The 20,537-nt window shown below is 57.0% G+C and overlaps 1 protein-coding gene across 3 annotated transcripts; it reads left to right on the top strand.

Moving 5' to 3' along the window:
* The first annotated feature begins 692 nt into the window (after positions 1-692).
* Mapk8ip1 (mitogen-activated protein kinase 8 interacting protein 1) lies at positions 693-20,528 on the top strand. Of its 3 annotated transcripts, none has more exons than XM_070032507.1 (12): positions 693-949; positions 12,218-12,323; positions 14,093-14,395; positions 15,796-15,877; positions 16,264-17,076; positions 17,274-17,349; positions 17,716-17,888; positions 18,503-18,612; positions 18,773-18,889; positions 19,295-19,365; positions 19,446-19,544; positions 19,851-20,528. In XM_070032507.1, the coding sequence occupies exons 1-12, from the start codon at positions 849-851 to the stop codon at positions 19,921-19,923; spliced, it is 2,124 nt and encodes a 707-aa protein (XP_069888608.1). In that variant the 5' UTR covers positions 693-848; the 3' UTR covers positions 19,924-20,528. The 3 variants fall into 3 exon arrangements, with proteins under 3 accessions (XP_069888608.1, XP_069888610.1, XP_069888611.1); XM_070032509.1 differs by lacking the exon at positions 693-949 and adding an exon at positions 10,424-10,950; XM_070032510.1 differs by lacking the exons at positions 693-949; positions 12,218-12,323 and having other exon boundaries at positions 14,095-14,279.
* Positions 20,529-20,537: the final 9 nt, after the last annotated feature.

Below are 20,537 nucleotides of genomic sequence, written 5' to 3'. Positions count from 1 at the left end.
ACCCTGGGGTGTGTCTGGGTATGAGGGGTGCCCGCCCCGCAGAACATGCGTTTGAGGGACAACACTGGGGAAGGAGGCGCCAAGGGTTGGGAATCCAAGGGCAGGGCTCAGCCATGAGTAGCTGGCTGGGGGTAAAGGGGGACCCGTCTTGAGAGAGCACTGGGTTTGGGATAGCAGCCCTCAAAGGGAACGGGAACGAGGCAGGCGGGGATCCGGAAGCTGGTGGTACCCAGCTCTAGATCACGTTGTGTGTTTCTATTAAATTCCGTCCCCACCACCACCTTGGGCTCATGGTTGCCCCCATTTCGCAGCTGGGGAGCCGAGCCTTGGCGCTGTGAGGTCACTGGCACGGGGCCACTGCCTGTCCCCTTCACCTGTCTGCTCTCACCTCTCCTCCCCACCCTCCTTTCCCACCCACCTTCTTTGTCTCTCCCGTGGGGGGAGGGCGGGGTCCCCAGAGTTACCTGACGTTGGACGCTAAGCGACCCCTGAGGCCAAGCCCACCAGCGGGGGTCTTTGCGGGGCGGGGGCAGAGTCTGGGTTGGGTTTAGGGCGGGGGAGGGGGCTTCAGCACCTCGGAGAGCTCCGGGGGGCGGGGCCAGACGCAATCGGGGCGGGGCCACGAGACCCCGGCCGGCCCGGGGGCGCGCGCGGGGCGCACTCGTCGGGCTCGCGAGCCGCGTGCGCACCGCAGCCGCGCCTGCCCCGGCCCCAGCCCCGGCCCCGCGGCGGCGGCGGCCTCCTCGCCGCGCCCCCGCCTCCCGCGCCGCCGCCGCCGCCGCCGCCGCCGCCGCCGCCGCCGCCTCCCGCGCCGCGCTCCGCCCGGATGGCCAGGGCTGCGCCCGAGAATGGCGGAGCGAGAGAGCGGCGGCCTGGGCGGGGGGGCCGCGTCCCCGTCCGCCGCCTCCCCGTTCCTGGGGCTGCACATCGCGTCGCCTCCCAATTTCAGGTGAGACTCCCCGGCCGCGCGCGCCCCGCCCGCCGGCTCGCGCCTCTACCTGCGCGGCCCCTCCCCGACCCGGACCTGGGGTCCCGACACCCAGCCCGCAGCTCGAGCATGGGGGCTCTCCCCAGGACCGTCAGGCCTTCCCGCCGCCCCGGCCTCTGCCCCGGACCCCGCAGCTGCCGCAGAGTCGGGGCGCAGCTCCTTCCGCCACGCCACGTCCTGCGGGGTCCGCAACCACCCGGGGGCTCGGAGGCCGCCTCCCCACCGCCCCCGCTCCGGCGCTTCGGCTGGGTCTGGGGTCCGTGTGGAGGTCCCAGGACCGGCAGGAAGACCGGCCAGCCCGTCCAGTCCCTCCGCCCACGCCCCCCACCCCGGGCTGAAGGTGGTCCATTAGAGGTGGGGGCTGGCTGGGGTGGTCCGGGGTCCCAGAAACACCCCGAGACCCAGGCATAGCTGCTAGGCCCTCATGGCCTAGATCCTCCGTGGATTTGGGCTGTGCCCACCTGGTCAGGTGTGTCTCAGGCAGGTACAGACTGCTCAGCCTAGACCAGGAGGCAGGAGGTCTGCCAGGTAGAAGCTAAGGATGTTGGGGGAGGGGCCCTGCTGGGTAACTACTGAAGACCCTGATCTGAATGCCCCTTCCAACCCCATCTCCCATCGGGTCTTAAGCCAGGTGGACTTTAGAAACAGGTGATGGGGGTGGGGGGAGATGACTGTCCTCCCATAATTCTGCCCCCACCCATAGATGAGGACGAAGAGGTGTGTCATTGACCCCAGACAGAGCCCAGGAGAAGAAAGCAGAGATGTACCCATTGTTTCCCCAAGTCTGGAGTTGGCGCCTTCCCCTCCCCTGGGGCCCCAGCCCCGGCCCAGCCCCAGCTGGGTTCTGGCGCCAGCTCCTCCTGTGATCTAGGGGGTCTCTGGCTCCCAGGCCCTCAGGTGGGCAGGGACCTCTGAGGGTCTCTGATGGCATTACCAGACCCAGAAACCTCCCCCTGAGACCTGGACCAGCCTGTGACCCCAAGGGAGGGGGTGCAAGGAACCACTGCGGGGCTTCTCCACAGTCTTTGACTACCCAAGGTGTACATGCCTTACCAGAGGCCTTGGTGTAGGGGAAGAATATCATGGTAAAGGCTTGGGTCCAAATCCTAGCGCCTTCATGTGTGACCCAGTTTTTTTGTCCTTGCCAGTCCCATCTGTCAAGTGGGCTCATTAATATTGAGGAGATGGTGCCTATCAAGTCACTAACAGCTCTCGGCTAGATGATGTCTGGACAGCTTCTAGTGTTCACTCAACCTTCTCAGGACTATGCACCTTCCTAGGGTGTACAGAGGTCAGCCCATTGTAGAGATGAATCAAAGGAGACTGGGAAAAGGCAGCAGTTTGCCTGAGGGCCTGGAGAAAGTTCAGCTGGGTCTGGACTGGAACCTGGTCTATGTTTGCTCAGTCCTCTCTCCCTCCAGGCCTACTTCAGGCCCGGGGCAGTCCCTATACCCACTCACCTCCCAGCTGCCCCCTACCAGGCATTTATCATGCAGGTTTACTGAGAGGAACTGAGATGGGGCACCACACAGAGACTGCGTGGTCAGCTCTGTTCCAGGCAGGGTGAGACAGGGATTAGACCAAAAGGCTAAGGCGTGGGCCAACCTCCAGGGCGCCAAGGCCAGGCCTGGCTGTGGGAATAATAAGGGCCAGTGTCTTTGGTCTGCTGCAGCAGCCCCCTGCTGCCCTTTCTCTTCTTCCACCTCTCACAGCCCCTGGCCCAGCTCCATATATCCCTGGTTGCTTGTACGGTCTTGTGGTTCTTTTGTAGGGGTGTGGATCTGACTGGCCTGGATTTGAATCCCTGCCCATCATTTTCAGCTGTGTGCCCCAAGACCAAGCGCTTAACCTCTCTGCGTAGTCTTTTTATTCTTCAATATACTAGCTTTAGTTTCTGAATCCCTGCTCAGGGTGTTCCTAAGACTCAGATGACACATGTGTGAGTGCTTCAGTGAGTGTGTGTGTGTGCATGCGTGCACACAAGTGCACGCATGCACACTCACATACTCCCCAGCCTGCAGTACCACTTTCAGTTCCTAGAAGATACAGGGGTCCAAAGCATAAGTTTTGCTCAGCCTAGAGTATCATTTAAGGAAGCCAGGTGCCAGTGGCTCATGCCTGTAATCCTAGCTACTCAGGAGGCTGAGATCTGAGGATTGCAGTTCAAAGCCAGCCCAAGCAAGAGAAGTCTGTGAGACTCTTATCTCCAATTAACCATCAGAACACTGGAAGTGGAGCTGTGCTTAGGTGGTAGAGCATTAGCCTTGAGTTTGAAAAAGCTTAGCGCCCAAGCCCTACAGCCAAGGTGGGAGGGGGGAGAGGGGGACAGGAAGAAAGAAACATGAGATCAGAGAACAGAATCTTATCATACCTTATCATCCATGCTTTTCAGAGGAAGAAACTGAGGCCTTGAGATGTTAGGGCAAGTAGCAGAGCAACGATTTGAACTCAAGCAGTCCAATTTCAGAGTGCCCCTCAAAGGCAAAGCCCTGGACTGTTGGAAGAGCTCCCGTGGGTGGGGTGAGGGAGCAACCAGAGCATCTGTTGGTAGTTGGTTTGAATAGCTATGTGCAGATTGGTTTTTTCTGATTATAGAAAACTGCCATGTGGTGACTAGTGGTCATAGCTGGGTTTGGAGTGAGGAACTTCCAGCTCTTATTTGACATACTTCTGTATTACTGGACTTTTTTTTTTTTTTGGTCAGTCGTGGGACTTGAACTCTGGGCTTGAGTACTGTCCCTCAGCTCTTCAGTTCAAGGTGAGCCACAGCTCCACTTCTGGTTTTCTGGTGGTTAATTGGAGATGAGTCTCACAGACTTTCCTTCCCTGGCTGGCTTTGAGCCTCAGTCTTCAAATCTCATTCTCCCGAGTAGCTAAGATTACAGGCATAAGCCACCAGCACCAGGCCGACTTCTTATTTTTATAGTGAACATGTGTATAGGTTACTTGTGTAACTTGCAAAATGATAAAATGAAATTTAAAAATTAAAGCGAGAGGGACCAGGAGAGAGTGAGGGAAGGAAGGACACTGTATGAAAAAAAAAGTACTCATTACCTGACTCTTGTAATTGTAATCCCTCTGTATACCACCTTTATAATAACAATAAAGTAAATAATTTTTAAGCTGGAAATGAAGATGTGGCTTACCTGGTAGAGCACCAGCCTTAGTGGAAAATAGCTTAAGGACAGTGCCCTGGCTCTGAGTTTAAGCCCTAGTACTAGCAAACACACACATGCACACACACACACACACACACGAACACAACAAAAAAAGCAAAACATGTTGGTTGTGAAGGAAACTCTAAAAAGGGAAATTTAGAAGCATACATAATGATACAGTAGCACTGGGGCAGGTGGGATCAAGGTGGGGACAGGTGGTAGTCACACTGGGTGAGAGGACCAGTAGGAAGGACCAAGGCTGTTCATGGGAGTTAAGTGAGATGCCTGGCGTGGGTATGTGGAAGGAAGTTATGGATGGCAGAGACCTTAGAAATCAGCTCATTGGGGCCTGGGTGTAACTCACTGCTGACAGAGCCCTTGCCTAGCGTGTATGAGGCAGGCCCTGAATTCTAGCCTTAGCGCTGTAACCAACCAACCTTCTGCCCCAAACTAGAAAGGGCCAATGGTTTCACCAGGAACACACAGCACGTTAATGGTAAAGCTGGGATGGAGCCCAGACCCCAGACTCCCTGGATGGTTTGTGTCCACTCTGTCACAGTCTCTCAGGGGTGAGAGATGAAGACATCATGATACTGTGTCCAGCTTGATGCAGGACCTTCTTGTTTATCTGTGTCAGGTTTGACATGCTTGGTTGCTCTTTGCTCACCAATATTTGCACTTTGTCAGGCTTGCTAGGGGAACATGCAGAGCCATGAGGTGGCATGACTCTCCCACAGGTGATGGTGTAAAGGAGCAGATAGACAGGCTAGGTGAGAAGGGCCTGTCCACTCAGGGCAAACATGAAAAGCCAGAAAAGCTCTCCAAAGGAATGGGCCATAGCATGTAAGAAGGACCCCAAAGCTAGGCACCAGTGGCTCACACCTGTAATCTTAGCTACTCAGGAGACTAAGAACTGAGGATCACTGTTTGCAGCCAGCTTGGGCATGAAAGTCTGTGGTACTCTTATCTCCAGTTTAAATAAACAAATATACAAAAGCTCAAGGACAATGCCTAGGTCCTAAGTTCAAGACCATCACAAAAAAAAAGAAGAAAAGAGCTGGAGCAGGACAGGAGAGGTGACCCCCTGACCGGTAGGGCATGGAGGACAAGGCCACAAAGGAACTTGTAGGCTGTGTTTGGACACTGGCCTTGTCACACAAGGCTGGTAAGGGAGCAGGTGGGGAACAGTGCTGTGGCTGCTGGGCAGCGAGGAGATGGGGAGGCAGGAGAGCAGCTGGGAACAGGAAGTGAGAATGATTTAGGGGAGGGGCCCAGTCTGACAGGTGGAAGAGAAGCAACAGTGATAGTCCAGGGTATTGTTGGGGCTCCCTGAAGGTGGGGTGTCACGTGGAAGATGAGACAGTGAACAGAGTGATCAAAAAACCCATGAAACTTGCAGAATTCAGATTGATGATCTTTGGGACCCAGTTACAGGATTTATGCAAGTAGTTAGTTTGTGGTCTGACACTCAGTAGAGGGAGGGGGGGACCAGGCTATAGCCAAGGCCTGGAAGAATGTCAGCCTCTAGAGAGATGGCCAGTAGTCTAGCTCCTGTCAATCCTCAGGTGCAGGGCACAAGAGGTGACAGGTTTTACCTCTAGCTCTCTGAAATCTGTGCATACCTGGAAATATAAGCCAATTCTAGCCTGAGGCCCACAGGTTCCCACAAATTGAATGACCACCTCATCACTACCCAAGATGGAGGTCGCTTATTCCAAAGCAATATCTTTGTTCCCTGACCCCTGTTGGTATTTATGTAGAATTTTGTAGGAAGCCAGCTGCAGCTGGCTCATACCTGTTACCCTAGCTACTCAGAAGGCTGAGATCTCAGGATCATAGTTCAAAGCCAGCCTGGGCAGGAGACTCTGTGAGACTCTTATCAACAACTAACCACCAAAAAGATGGAAGTGGAGCTGTGGCTCAAATGGTAAAATGTTAGCCTTGAATGGAAAAAGCTCAAGGACAATGCCCAGGCCTTGAGTGCAAGCCCTAAATACCAGCACAAAAAAAGAAAGAAGTCCGTAGGAATTCCTACCAGGTGCTTGCCCTGTTCTGTCCGTGGAGATTCACAGGGGAGCACAGGCCTTAGGCAGCCGACTCCTGCCTATGATGGGCATGCGTTTCCTGCCTGCACGTACAAGGCTCTGAGGCTTTGTGCACATACTGAGTGAGCATAAACTTGCAGCTGCGGGGGAGGGCAGCAGCCTCAGCCTGGGACGGGGAGCCCAGTTTGCACTTGGTGGGGACCAGCACCCAAAGTCTGTCCTGAAGAGCAAAGAAAACGAGGTCTCCCTAGTCTGCCACATCACACAACTTTGTGTCCTCAACTACGTGTGCCCGTGTGTGTTGCTCCCCGCATGCCATTCACCCCGGGGAAGCCACAACTCATGTGTTGTGCCGTTTTGCCCATTGTACCAGTTGCCATTGTCTACATTCATACGCGGACCTTACCTCGGCATGCCACAAGGTGTCTCACGTCCCTCCCCCGAGAAGCTCCGCAGCCCTCCCCCCACATTCCCTCAATGGAGTCTCCCCAAAGTAGAATCATTGCTTCCCAGAGTTCTGCGTGCACAACAGTGTTTGGAACGAGCACTTTCCACCCCGGAGGGAAGAGCTGTCATTTGGGATTCATGTCTTGAGCTGGATTCAGTTTCTACTGGAGAGGATGCCAGTGTGCCCTTGGTCTGGTAGATGATTCCAGACCCCAGGACAAACCAAGCCTGACCCCAGTGTGCACCCAGAGCCAGCAGTGGGGATGTGAGGGTTCTAAGGGTGAGCCTAGACTCACCCAGACCCCACCCCCACCCCAACTGCAGGCAGGACCATCTTCCCAGAGGCCCAGACAGCCAACCCCACACACCTACCCTATGGGGAAGGATACAAGAGTTGAATCCAAGTGAGGACTGCTGTAAGAGATTTGCAAAGGAGAAATCTAGAAAGGCCCAGGATACTTGCGGTTCATTCATTCAATGTTTATTAAGCACCTATTAGGCACCAGACATGCTGATGGAGAAAGAAATGATCCCACTTGTGTGGGCCACTCAGGGGAGACCCCCACCAGTCACATAACTCAAAGGAAAGTTCCAGCCACCCCAGAGCCACCACCAAGGGAACCAAGTGAGCCACGACCATTCAGGTGGATTGGCCTGGACTGTGAGGTCGGAGTTGCTGCCAAGCCTTTGAGGGGCAGGAGGCTGGCGAAGCAGGGCAGGTGTCCTAGGGACTCCTTGTGACCCAGTCCTGCTCAGGACTCAGGGCTTCAGAGACACAGACAGACGAGTCGCCTGGACCTGGACCTTAGGTGGCCTCTGGCACTATGGCTGTCCCTCAGCTGGCTTCTTCACTTCATACAGCACAGCCAGCACTCAGGGCTCCAGAGCAACTTCTTGACCTGGCTCCCTCTGGCCTTGTTCAGCAAAAGTGTTGCCCTTCACCTGGCCCTTACCTCACGTGTCCTCCACACTCAGCCTGCTCCTGCCTTGAAATGGCCAATTAGAAAGGGCCCAGCCAGCTGGGCACTGGTGGCTCACACTTGTAATCCTAGCTACTCAGGAGACTGAGATCTGAGGATTGCTGTTCAAAGCCATCCCAGGCAGGAAAGTCCATGAGACTCTTATCTCCAGTTAACCACCAGAAAACTGGAAGTGGAGCTGTGGTTCATGTGGTAGAGTGTTTGCCTTGAGCTGATGAGCTCAGAGACAGTGCCCAGGTGAAGAGTTCAAGCCCCATGATGGAAAAGAAAGAAAGAAAGAAAGAAAGAAAGAAAGAAAGAAAGAAAGAAAGAAAGAAAGAAAGAAAGAAAGAAAGAAAGAAAGAAAGAAAGAAAGGAAGGAAGAAAGGAAGGAAGGAAGGAAGGAAGGAAGGAAGGAAGGAAGGAAGGAAGGAAGGAAGAGAAAGAAAGGAAGGCAGGATTGGCCATGGAGGAGAGCCTGGCCCAGGTTGGGCTGGGTAGTGTGGGGCACTGTGAGTACAGAGTCTGGGTCCCAGAGTGGGAGGAAGGAAGGTTCATCCAGGAAGAGGGGCCAGGAGGGTCAAAAGTGGTCAAAGGTCAAGGAGGTCCCTAGAGACCGAACTCCATGACACAGGAGCCAGCAAATGTTAATTTGGTGGGTGTCCACCAGAATGGGCAAGGAGTTCTGATCGACTGGCAAAGGAGAGAGAAGAAAGGGGATTGGGGAGATGCAGCTAACCGGCCTGGGCTGTGACTCTGCTGGGTGACCTCCAGGGATTTGGCTCAAGGCTCAGGTTTCTAAGATGATGCATTAGGCAAGGTCAGGAAGGGACCTGACTCCTTTCTGTCCTCCTTTTCCTCTTTTCCCCATTTCTTCCTGCCCCCATCTTCCTTCCTCACAGGAGCCTGTGAACCCAGAGGCATCAAGGTCCTTCCTTCCAGGAAAGGTTTACAGGCTCTGACTGGGTGCCTAGAGAAGAAAAGTGCAGGGCCTTGAGCAAGGGGTGACTCGCCAAAGGACTTCTTCATCCAGCCTTTGTAACCCAGATACTCTGTTCTGTTCATCCCCTCAGCATCCTGAGGTGGCAGGCAGGAAATACCCATCTCATCCTATAGGTGGCCAAGGGAGGCTGAAGCTCCCAAGCCTTTAGTGCTCCTCATCTGTGAAATGGCTGGCCTAACCCCCTCCTCCAAGGTGGTAAGGAGATGCACAGCAGCAGGTTTCTTTGGGTTTTTTTTGGGGGGGGTCCGGTCGTGGGGCCTGAACTCTGTGCCTGGGCACTGTCCCTCAGCTCTTCAGCTCAAGGCTAGCGCTCTACCACTTGAGCCACAGCGCCACTTCCAGCTTTTTGCTTATGTGGTGCTGAGGAATCGAACCCAGGGCCTCATGCATGCAAGGCAAGCACTCTACCACTGAGCCACCTTTCCAGCCCCACAGCAGCAGGTTTGAGGCCAAGCAGGCACGGTTTGGTCAGGATTTGCTTCCAGGCCTGACATGAGATTATTGGATCCCAGGTTGGGGCTGTTCCTTGGGTAGGGGGCAGACAGAGCACTTCTCCAGGACCCTGGGAGTCAGGCATCAAGCACAGGCTGTCTGCCTCCCTGCCCCTTTCCCTCTTGGGCAAAGGATGATTCCATTGGCCCTGCCCCTCCCTATTCTGTCATGCAAGGAGGAGGCCGATACAGGGAGAGCTGCACTGAGACCCTTCCTTCTAGCGTTTCAGAGGCTGAGGCTGTCCTTTAACAAACATCTGACAAGCATATGTTAAGCACCTAGTGTGTGCAGGATGCCCTCCAGAACCATCCAGTCTTGGCAGGAGTTTGGAGGGAGGGAGAGGACATATATTGATCACCTTCTAGGTACAGGGTAGGGGGTGCGAACCCCATTTTCCTTTGGAGTAGTAGGGACTGGAGTGGTCTGTTTGTGATGGAGACCTAGTCTCATTGGGTCCCACCCCATACTTTCTGGCACCCAGGCAAAGAAGAGACCCCAACTACACAAGAGGGCCAGGGGAATGGGCTCCTGAGCATTCCTTTGGCAAGCACCATTTGAGGGCCTGCCGTGTGCTGCATTCAAGCCTTGGATGAGGGACTGGGGAGGAACAGGGACCACCCTTGAGGATGTAGAGCAGCAAACAGGTGATTACACATGGATCTGGGGCTTTGAATGCCAAGCACAGAAGCAGGCATATGCTGGTTTGTGGAGACTGAGTCAGGCAGACCCATGGGGATGTCTGGGAGGGCAGAGGCAGGAGTTGGGTGAAGGCTGGGCTGTAGGTATGCACAGGGCTCACCAGCAGAGCAGGGGAGCCAGCCACAGACCCCTTCTGGGATTGACTCCTGACTCCTTCATACTGGCTGAGGACCACCACACCTCCTGAGCCATTGGCCTTGCCAGTGACCTTCCAGGCAGCAATTACTAGTGTGGCCACTGGTTCTGGGCCCGGGGCTGAAACATTATCCTAGCTGGCTGGGCTGCTCTGGTTTCTGGGCTCTCTCCCACCCCAGCCCACCTGTCTATATGCACCACCATAGTCACACACACACACACACACACACACACACCCCAGCTGGGAGCTGTCTATATGCACCACCACCAAATAGACACACACACACACACACACACACACACACACACACACACACACACACACACACACACACACACCAGCTGGGAGCTGCCTTGATACCCTCATCTTACCTTCCCAGTCCTCTCACCCGTGAGGTGTGGGGCTAAACCTGTGGCTGCACTGATGCGGTCCAAATCAGAAGCCCTTCCATCTTCTTCTACCTGGCAGGGTGGCGCTGGCCCTTTAAAGCAGATCAGGGGCTGGCTTGGGGGGGGGCATCCCAGATTTTTGCCATCTGCTTACAAGCCTGGGCTGGAGGGGGCTCACCCCAGCTCCAACAGGGGCAGTGGAAGGGCAGGTGGAGCCGGTGGCATTGATTGCTGTAACCTGATCCCAGCGGGGGGGGGGGGGGAGGTGGAGACGTTGTCGTCGCAGAGCAACGGGGGCCGAGGGAGGAAGCTGCTGCCGCTGAGGGCTGGGCCAGGAGGAGCTAGGCCTGGGCTCGGGTCGGCAGCTGCTGCCTTCTCTCTGGCCCATCTATTTTTAATGAGCTCCCCGGGCTTCTGCAGCAGCGGGCAGGATGCAGGAAGGCAGGCCCAAGCTGTGAAGGCTGGAGGCCTCAGCCCTGCCTTAAGCGCTGGCCCCCCGACCCCTCTGGGCATGAGAGGGCAGCCCTGGGACCCCTCAGCCCCCCAGCTGGGCAGGGCTCTCCATGCAGCTGGTACTGAAGATGGATTCGAGCCCAGACAATGACAGCTGGTTGGAAGATCAGTGGGAGCACTGGTAGGGGGACTGGAAGCTGGCTGGGGGCTGAGCATGGGGAGGGGGGGCCTCATTGAGCTCAGGGTCCCTCTGCTTGAGAGAGGAGAGGCAGGGGCTTGGTGCTACTACATTCCCCTGGGGGTGGGGCTGGGCCCCCATGCCTCCTGAATGACCTTGGGCGAGGGGGTTTCCCCCTGAGTGCCTACTCTCTCAGGTCATCTTTGGGGACAGCTTTGCTCAGGCGTTCTCCCCAATGTCCCATTGACCCCAGACTACGCAGAATGCAAGAGTAGGGGGAGCAGGTGGCACCACAGTGCTGGGCCAGCCCTGCACTCCAAGGTGGGCACACAGGCTGGCCTGGAGCCCCAAGGGTGCCAGTTAGTGTTATGATGTTCTGATGTCCAGATGCTCTGTCTGCTTTGTCTCCTGGGGCTTCCAGCCTCCACCTGGGCCTCCAGCCCCCACCACTCAGGGTCCTTCCACCAGACAAGACTAGTCAGGGGGGCAAACTGGGAATACAGCATAGTTCCTCCTGCAATGGACCTACCCTAGATTCATTCCCCTTGCTTGTTCCCAGAACACAAAAGCTTGTTTTTTCCTGGGTGGGGACACGGGTCACCCCCAGAGGCTTTTGTGCCTGTCCTGAAGCCCTTTGGGTCTTGGTACTGTGGACTGTACAGGAACCCCCTACTCTAGGCGTTTTTGTTTTGTTTTGGTGTCGGTTCTAGGGCTTGAACTCAGGGCTTGGGCACTGACCCTGAGATTTTTGCACAAGGCTAATGCTTTATCACTTGAGCCATAGCTCCAGTTTTTTGTTTTCTTTCTGGTTAATTGGCGATAGGAGTCTCAGCCTCACAGACTTTCCTGCACAGGCTGGCTTCAAACCATGATTTTCAGATCTCAGCGTCCTGAATAACTAGAATTACAGATATGATGCCTAGCTCTCAGGCAGTTCTTAGAGTCTCATCTCACCTCTGACTCTCTGCAGTAAACAGTCTTTGGCACCTGCCTTGGCCCTGAGAGCCATTTCTCTGGCAGAGCCAAGGCTCTTAGCAGTTGAGCCTTTTAGCTCTGCCTTCTGGTTGGCAAGAGCATGGATGACTCCCAGCTGGGAGGAGCTGGAGAAATCTTGAGCTTCCACCTCAGCCCAGATTCTTCCTCTGCCTGCTGCCTCCCCTTCATTGGTGCAGGTGGACCCACCCTTACCCTTTGGGGGGACTGACCCCTTGGGAGATGACAATTGATCTCCTAGGCCCCAGTTGTAACTCTGGCTTCCTGTTCCCACCAGGCTCACCCATGACATCAGCCTGGAGGAGTTTGAGGATGAAGACCTCTCAGAGATCACTGATGAGTGTGGCATCAGCCTGCAGTGCAAAGACACATTGTCTCTCCGGGTAAGGATTTGGTGTGGGGGTGGGGTGGCTAATTGAGGTGGTACAATGAGTAGGGGTAGGAGTGAGGGCATCCTCATATGTACAAAGAAAGTAAAGTAACACACAAGAAATGTCCAGGATAGTGCTTGGCTACTCGGTCAGAATTATTTTTTTATCTGCCTTGCCAGGACTATATTGCCCACGCGGAGAGAGGACAGGAGTTGTTCAGAAGTGGGACAGGGGCAATCAGAGTAAAGGGAAACCCTTTCAGGAGCAGCCTGGCAGAGGGCTGAGGCAGCACAGGGTGGAGTCCAGTGGAATCCGCAGTGTTCTGGGGCAGGAAAGGAGCCAAGGCAATTTTGGAAGAGTTCCCATGGCTGCCGGCTGCCACTGCACCATGTCACCCACGCCACCTGGCCTCCTGGCCCCTCTGGCTCCACTGAGGGGTTGGCCCAGTGTTGTTGTTGCTTTGGGTGCCTTGGCTTTGGCATGGGGAAGATGGCATTCTCTGGTCCCTAAAGATTTAAATGTTGCCTTGAGATTTATAGTACCTGGGTACCTGGGCTGGGTGGGGGTTCCCACCATCTTTAGATCAGGAGGGAAGGGCCAGGTGGCTAGGACATGGAAGGTACTGCACAGGGCCAGGTTTTAGAACTCAGAGCATCTCCCCACCTAGAGTGAGTTGTGGAGGGGATGCTTGATCTCTTGTCTATTCCAAAAGTTTGGAGGCTCTGTCAAGGAAGAGGAAACTAAAGGGTGAGGATAATGCTCTAGTTCCTGTACTCTAACCTTCTAGGAAGGGATAGAGGCAGAGGCTCTTTATTCTGGGCTCTGCCACCACCCTCTCCCCAAGCAAAGCCTTCAAGAGGGTTCCCTGCAATCAGCCAGGGCCCTGAGTCAGTAGCTACCTAAGGTAGTATGCCAAGGGCCTTAGTGAAGCTGGCAAAGGAGGGGGAAGGAGGAGGGGTATTGCAGGCAAGAGCAGGGAGTAGGATTCCACATACACTTCGGCCCGTGCTTGCTTCCCTGACAAGCCGGGCTGGGCATCAGTATTGGGCCAGTTAAGCAATGAAGGAAGGAACGCTTAGGGGATCTGTCCAAGGTGCCAAGCCGTTGGTGCAGATCTGGGACTACCCAGGCACAGGTAGCCAAGGGAAGGCCGCAGGGTGGAGGGGCTAGGCCCGGGCTGGGGCAAACTGGCAGGACGCGGCAGGGCCCGAGCCAGCCGCTTGCCCCTCCCCCTCGGCGTCCCTCTCCCGGCTGCTGTGGCCTCCTGGGGTCCTCGCTGCAGCCCTCCCCGTCTCCCCCTCCCGCGTGAGACTCGGTTTTCCTAGTTTTCCTCAAAAGGCCTCTTCAAATACTAATGGTCCCTCATCCCTGATGGGACGCGAACCTCCTTGGCGACCCTTGCGTCCCCATGGCAACAGCAGTGATTTCACTCTGGGCTCGGCTTACAACCCGGGTGAGGTCACCGGCCGTTGCCAAGGAAACGGGAGGGTACCAGGAGTCAAGGGGCGGGGGGGGGGGCGGCGGGGGAGCCGAGAGGTGCGGGCCGTCAAAGGCACCGACTGCGGGGTGGGCGGCAGGGGGCGGGGAGCGGGGGGCGGAGCGTCCCAGTGCTGCCTCGCGGGGGAGCACGGGAGCAGTTCTTCCGTACCTGGTTCCTACCCCCGCCTCCCCCACGGCCGCGGAATGGACTCGCCCGGCAGGGGGCGGTGCGCCGCAGCCTCGGCCCTGCCCCTCCCCGGCGTGGCTCCGCCCCCTGACGCCCCTCCGTCCCCGCCGCGCAGCCCCCGCGCACCGGGCTGCTGTCTGCGGGCGGCGGCGGCGCGGGGAGCCGGTTGCAGGCGGAGATGCTGCAGATGGACCTGATCGATGCAGCGGGGGACACTCCCGGCGCGGAGGACGACGAGGAGGACGAAGATGAGGAGCGCGCGTCACGGCGGTCGGGAGCGGGGCCGCCCCAGGCCGAATCAGGTCAGGAGCCGGCGCCCCGCGGCCAGGGCCAAGGCCAGGGCACGGGCAGCGGTGACACATACCGACCCAAGCGGCCCACCACGCTCAACCTTTTCCCGCAGGTGCCCCGGTCTCAGGTGAGGCGCGGGAAGCGGGGGAAGGGGGCGGGGGTGGAGCTGAGGGGGCGGCGCCCGGGGGCGGGCCTCGGAGGAGGAGGGGGCGCGCCCCGGGCCTAACTCGGCCCTCCAGGTCTGGGCAGCTGGAGGAAGGACTTGGCGGTCCCGGCGCCGGGAACGAGTCTTCCACCCAGCGGGGCAGGAAGGGAGGCCCTCCTCGCAGGCCGAGTCCAGTCCACTGCGTGGAGACTTGAGGGAGTGAAGGGGTCTCCAGGGCCAATGGAAGGCCTGGAATGAGGAGAGAGGTAGGGGGTGGGGGTGGGAGAACAAGGCTTCGAGAAGTTGGAACGAGTTGGGCACCTGGGGCAGTGATGGGGTTCCCGGTAGATTACAGGGCTCCTGGTGAGGGTAGGGGCAGAAACAGGTTAGAAGAAAACTTGTAAGGAGCTGGGATGGAAGCGTATAGACAGCAGCCAGGCAGCTGAGAATTCCAGACGGCTAAAAGAGGAGGAGGGAGCTGCTTGGCTGAGTTGGGGGCCTGGGGCCCCTGGTGGGTGGCTGGGTGCCAAGGGAAATTGAATTGAGGGGGAGCAGCTGGGGCCCTTTGTCTTCCCAGTCAGGAGAGTAGGGAGATGCTGGGCGCTTGGGGAGGTGGAGCTGCTGGTGGTGTCTGGGCAGCAGGGAGGGGGTTGGTCCCTTTCCCAGGATCCTCTGGCAGCCCAACTCATGAATGTGAGGGCTTTGGAGGGTGTTTCCAGGGGAGGAAGCTCAAGTTCGGCAAGGGGTTGGGGGGGAGGCTTGTGTGTGGGCACTGTGGAAGGGCCCCAGGGCGCTGTGAATGTGGGCAAGGCAGTCCTGGAGATCCAGGAGGGAGGGCTGCTGATTACGTGTGTCATTCCTCAGGCACATGTGACCGGGGTGTGTGTGGGGAGTGTTATGGAGTCCTCATTTGGATGATTTATCCCAGGCCCCCAGGCCAGCTGCTAGGAAAGACCCTTCTTCCTTCCTGGTCAGGGGTTCACCTTGTCCTCCACTCAGGCTGGTTTTGACATGTACAACCTCTGTGTGAGGCTAGGGCCTCTCTCTCTCCAGACAACTCCTTTCCCACCTCCTCCACACATGATCATCCCCACTGGGCTCAGGCTGATAAGAACAGCTCCCTGGGGGTGGGCCAACTTCCACAAGCCAGAAGGAAGGGAGAGCCATCTAGAGCCAGCAGGCCTAGGAAGGAGAGCAGTGACTTGCTAACCATCCTGCCTGTCTGGGAGGGTTGGGAGTAAGGCCCTTGGCAGGAGGAGGCAGGCCAAATACAGCACACAGCCTAGGGATGGCCTATGGGTGGCCCAATGGGGGCAGGGCCAGGGCCTCTCTGTGCCGGGCACTGCTGACCACTTCACAAGGGCCTTTTGTTCTCTGCACAGGACACGCTGAATAATAATTCTCTAGGCAAAAAGCACAGTTGGCAGGATCGGGTGTCTCGATCATCCTCTCCCCTGAAAACAGGTGAGTCAAGACACTTTGCCTGGAGGTGGAGGTATGGGCTCAAGTGGAAAAGCACCAGCCTTGAGTGAAAAAGCCAAGCAAGAGTGCAAGGCCTTGAGTTTGAGTCCCAGTACCAGTGCCACACACACACACACACACACACACACACACACACACACCCCTCTTTCCCAAGTTGTACCTCACTTGGTCTGCACTCAGGTCACTGCCAAGAGCAGATCCAGTATTTGCCATCACCCTGTCCTCTCTAGGGCTGAGGCCAGACCAGAGGAGGCTGTTCTGGCTTGTGTGTCAGAGGAGGCTGTTCTGGCTTGTGTGTGCACAAGTTGGGAGTGGAAAGGGATCTGCAGTGGGGCCCTGCCCTCAGCTCTAACTTACCTTCCCTCCAGGGGAGCAGACACCCCCACATGAACACATCTGCCTGAGTGATGAGCTGCCACCCCAGAGCAGCCCTGCCCCCACCAAGGATCGAGGCACCTCCACCGACAGCCCTTGTCGCCGCACTGCTGCCACCCAGATGGCACCTCCAGGTGGCCCCCCTGCTGCAGCACCTGGTGGCCGGGGCCACTCACATCGAGACCGAATCCACTACCAGGCAGACGTGAGGCTAGAGGCCACCGAGGAGATCTACCTGACCCCGGTGCAGAGGCCCCCAGACCCTGCCGAGCCCAACGCCTCCTTTTTGCCACCAGCTGAGAGCCGAATGTCGGTCAGCTCTGATCCAGACCCTGCCGCCTACCCCTCGGCTGCAGGGCGGCCCCATCCCTCCATCAGTGAGGAGGACGAGGGCTTCGACTGCCTGTCCTCCCCAGAGCGGGTGGAGCCACCAGGTGGAGGGTGGCGAGGGAGCCTGGGGGAGCCGCCACCGCCTCCACGGGCTTCGCTGAGCTCAGATACCAGCGCCCTCTCCTACGACTCAGTCAAGTACACACTAGTGGTGGACGAGCACGCACAGCTGGAGCTGGTGAGCCTACGGCCGTGCTTCGGTGACTACAGTGATGAGAGCGACTCGGCTACTGTCTATGACAACTGTGCCTCGGCCTCCTCGCCCTATGAGTCGGCCATCGGGGAGGAGTACGAGGAGGCCCCGCGGCCCCGGCCCCCCACCTGCCTCTCAGAGGACTCCACACCTGATGAGCCCGATGTCCACTTCTCTAAGAAGTTCCTGAACGTCTTCATGAGCGGCCGCTCTCGCTCCTCCAGTGAGTGAGCCAGGAAAGCGGTTTGGGGGCGGGGAGATCTGCCCAAATGGGGCATTCCTGGGAGGGGGTCCTGCCCCCCCCCCCAATCCCATCTGCCCAAGAGTCAGGGCAGCATAAGCTTAGCCACCCCTACACCTTGCCCCCAAGTGTGCGTGTGTGTGGGGAAACCCCTTCTCTAGTCTGTCCCTCACCTGCAGGCGCAGAGTCCTTCGGGCTGTTCTCCTGTGTCATCAACGGGGAAGAGCAGGAGCAAACCCATCGGGCCATTTTCAGGTGAGGGCCACACCACTCCCTTGCCTTGGTCCCTGCCATTGGTGTCTACTCTGACTCAGGGGGACAGTGGCAGAGCACAGGGCCTAGTACTGAGGTGTTGAGGAAGGCTACCCACACACAGAACCTGCACCCCAATTCCCTTCTAGGTGGGGTGCTTGCTTCCTATGACCTCTCAGTTTTTCAGGGCCTTGGTTCTTGGCCTTTGTTTCCCAAGCTACAGTTGCATATCTTAATGGCATGGGTCTCTAGATGCCAGCCAGCTTGCAATGTTTATTGAACTAATGATGCCACCCACCATGGCCTCTCAGCCCCAGAGTAGGCCTAGCTGGATGGATCAGAGTGATGAAATCCTTACTTGTGGGACAGGTTCGTGCCCCGGCACGAAGATGAACTTGAACTGGAAGTGGATGACCCTCTGCTAGTGGAGCTGCAGGCTGAAGACTACTGGTATGAGGCCTACAACATGCGCACTGGTGCCCGTGGCGTCTTTCCTGCCTACTATGCCATCGAGGTCACCAAGGAGCCCGAACACATGGCAGGTGCTTCCCCCTCCCCCGCCCCCACCTGTGGTGACCCTAGCCCTTCATCTGATGTACCAGGCCTGCCTGACTTGCTGCCAACATCAACTTGTGCTCCAGATCTTGGCAGTCTGGAGGGTGTGGCACAAGCAGAAGGGATTCAGTTGAGAAAAATGATACTCAGCAGCTGGGTACCAGTGGCTCACTTCTGTAATCTTAGCTACTCAGGAAGCTGAGATCTGAGGATCTGAGGCTGAGATCTTTTCAAAGCCAACCAGGACAGGAAAGTCCACATAACTCATATCTCTCATATTTACAATTAACTACTATTGAAATGGATTTGTGGTTTGAAGTGGCAAAGTGTTAACCTTGAGCACAAAAGTTTAGGGACAGTGCCCAGGTCTCAGGCCACACACACACACACACACTCAGGCCACACACACACACACACGCACACACAGGCCACACATACACTCAGGCCACACACACACACACACACACACACACACACACACTGACGCATCAGGGCATCATGGCACCCTCTGGTGGCCCAGTTCTTCACCTCTCACTTCCCTCTGTGGCTTGGTTCTGAGCCCTTGCTGCTGGCTCTACTAAATCTCTGTTTTTCTTTCCAGCCCTGGCCAAGAACAGCGACTGGGTGGATCAGTTCCGGGTGAAGTTCCTGGGCTCTGTCCAGGTTCCCTATCACAAGGGCAATGATGTCCTCTGTGCTGCTATGCAAAAGGTATCTGGGTCTCACTCCTTGTGAGAGGCTCACTCGAAGTTACTCTATATTGTCTGAGGGAGAAAAAAATCACACAGGCCTCAGGCCCAGGCTGTTAGACAGGAAGGGTTGATTAGAGGCACAGACAGTGCCCTGATGTGGTCCTGTCCCTCCTTGACAGATTGCTACCACCCGCCGCCTCACCGTGCACTTTAACCCGCCCTCCAGCTGTGTCCTTGAGATCAGTGTGCGGGGTGTGAAGATAGGGGTCAAGGCTGAGGACGCTCAGGAGGCCAAGGTGACTCCCCTTACCCTTTCTTCCTTCCTGGAGCCCCAGCACCCACAGGAAAGTTGCCTTGGTGTGTGTGTGTGTGTGTGTGTGTGTGTGTGTGTGTGTGTGTGTGTGTGTGTGTGTGTGTGTGTGTGTGTGTGTGTGTGTGTGTGTGTGTGTGTGTGTGTGTGTGTGTGTGTGTGTGTGCGTGCCCCAGCGCCCACAGGAAAGTTGCCGCGTGTGTGTGTGCGCGCCCCAGCGCCCACAGGAAAGTTGCCGTGCGCGCGTGCGCGTGTGTGTGTGTGTGTGTGTGTGCCCCAGTGCCCACAAGAAAGTTGCCCTGTGTGTGTGTGTGTGTGTGTGTGTGTGTGTGTGCCCGCCCCTTTCTCTGCAGGCTGGATGACCTTCTGGCTTTTCTTCTCCATCCTGTAGGCAAATAAATGTAGCCACTTTTTTCATCTAAAAAACATCTCTTTCTGTGGATACCATCCAAAGAATAACAAGTAAGTAGGAAAGCAGTCCGCCATCATGAGTGGGTCCAGAGCCCAAGCCCCTGCCTCACAGACCCCTGTCTTTTTAACAGGTACTTTGGGTTCATTACCAAACACCCTGCCGACCACCGATTTGCCTGCCATGTCTTTGTGTCTGAAGACTCCACCAAAGCCCTGGCAGAGTCTGTGGGGTATGTATGTGCATTCTGCCCAGGCCTACCCTGGAGCTCACCCTGACTACAGCCCTAGAGCTTTTCTCAAGCATCACCCCTCAGTCCTTCCCTAGCTGGAAGCCCACCTCTAGCCCCAGTGCAGAGCCTGGAGGGAGGCCAGGAGGTCGAGAGGAGCCTGGTGCCTGGCATTCCACCCCTAGCTACTGGGCTCAGAAACCAGAGCCCATGGCCCTGAAGCTTCTGCTTGAAAACCCGTCACAGGTTGAGTCCTGTCCTGGCTGGGCAGAGGCTCCTAGTGAACAGTGCATGTCTCCTGTCTTCCAGACGCGCGTTCCAGCAGTTCTACAAGCAGTTTGTGGAATATACGTGCCCCACAGAAGATATCTACCTGGAGTAGCAGTGCCGCGCCCTCTGTGTGCCCCAGGCCCCAGGCCAGAGCCAAGACAGCTGCTGCTGAAGGGATGGGGAGGTGGGGGCCACTGGGAGAGACAGATGCAGTTTATTGTAATATATGGGATTAGATTCATCTATGGAGGACAGCTCGGGCTGCCCGGGGTTTGGGAGGGGGCAGGCCTTGGGGGTAGGGGGGCCTGGCTGTGAAGGAATGCATTCTGGGAGCAGAGGCTCCACCCCATCCTGGGCCTTACTTCCCTGCTAGGGGCTCTGGCTCTTGGCTCCTTGCCTTGTGATGCCCATGCCACCTGCAAGTGCCCACCTTCCCCCTTGCCCAACCCCCATACCAGGAGCTCTGAGCTCAGGCTGAGCCCAGCCGCCTCCCGAGTACGTTCCAGTAAGGAAATGGCAACAGGTGGCGATGAGGTCCCTGTCCCTCCCTGCTGTCCTCGGTGGCACCTCTGGGTAGCTCCCACCTCCACCACCCCAGCACGCGGGCCCCAGCAGGCTCAGCAGTCCCGGGGAAGGAGGGAGCTGCAGGGAGAGAAGGCCTCCCACCATGGTCTTACCACCTGGCCACAACTATTAAAGTGCCATTTCCTGTCTGGAGCACAGCTG

The sequence above is a fragment of the Dipodomys merriami genome, unplaced genomic scaffold (assembly GCF_024711535.1).
Source record: "Dipodomys merriami isolate MVZ:Mamm:240054 unplaced genomic scaffold, mDipMer1.0.p SCAF_21, whole genome shotgun sequence".
In the NCBI taxonomy this organism is placed as follows: Eukaryota; Metazoa; Chordata; class Mammalia; order Rodentia; family Heteromyidae; genus Dipodomys; species Dipodomys merriami.
This window is presented reverse-complemented; position numbering and strand designations above follow the sequence as displayed.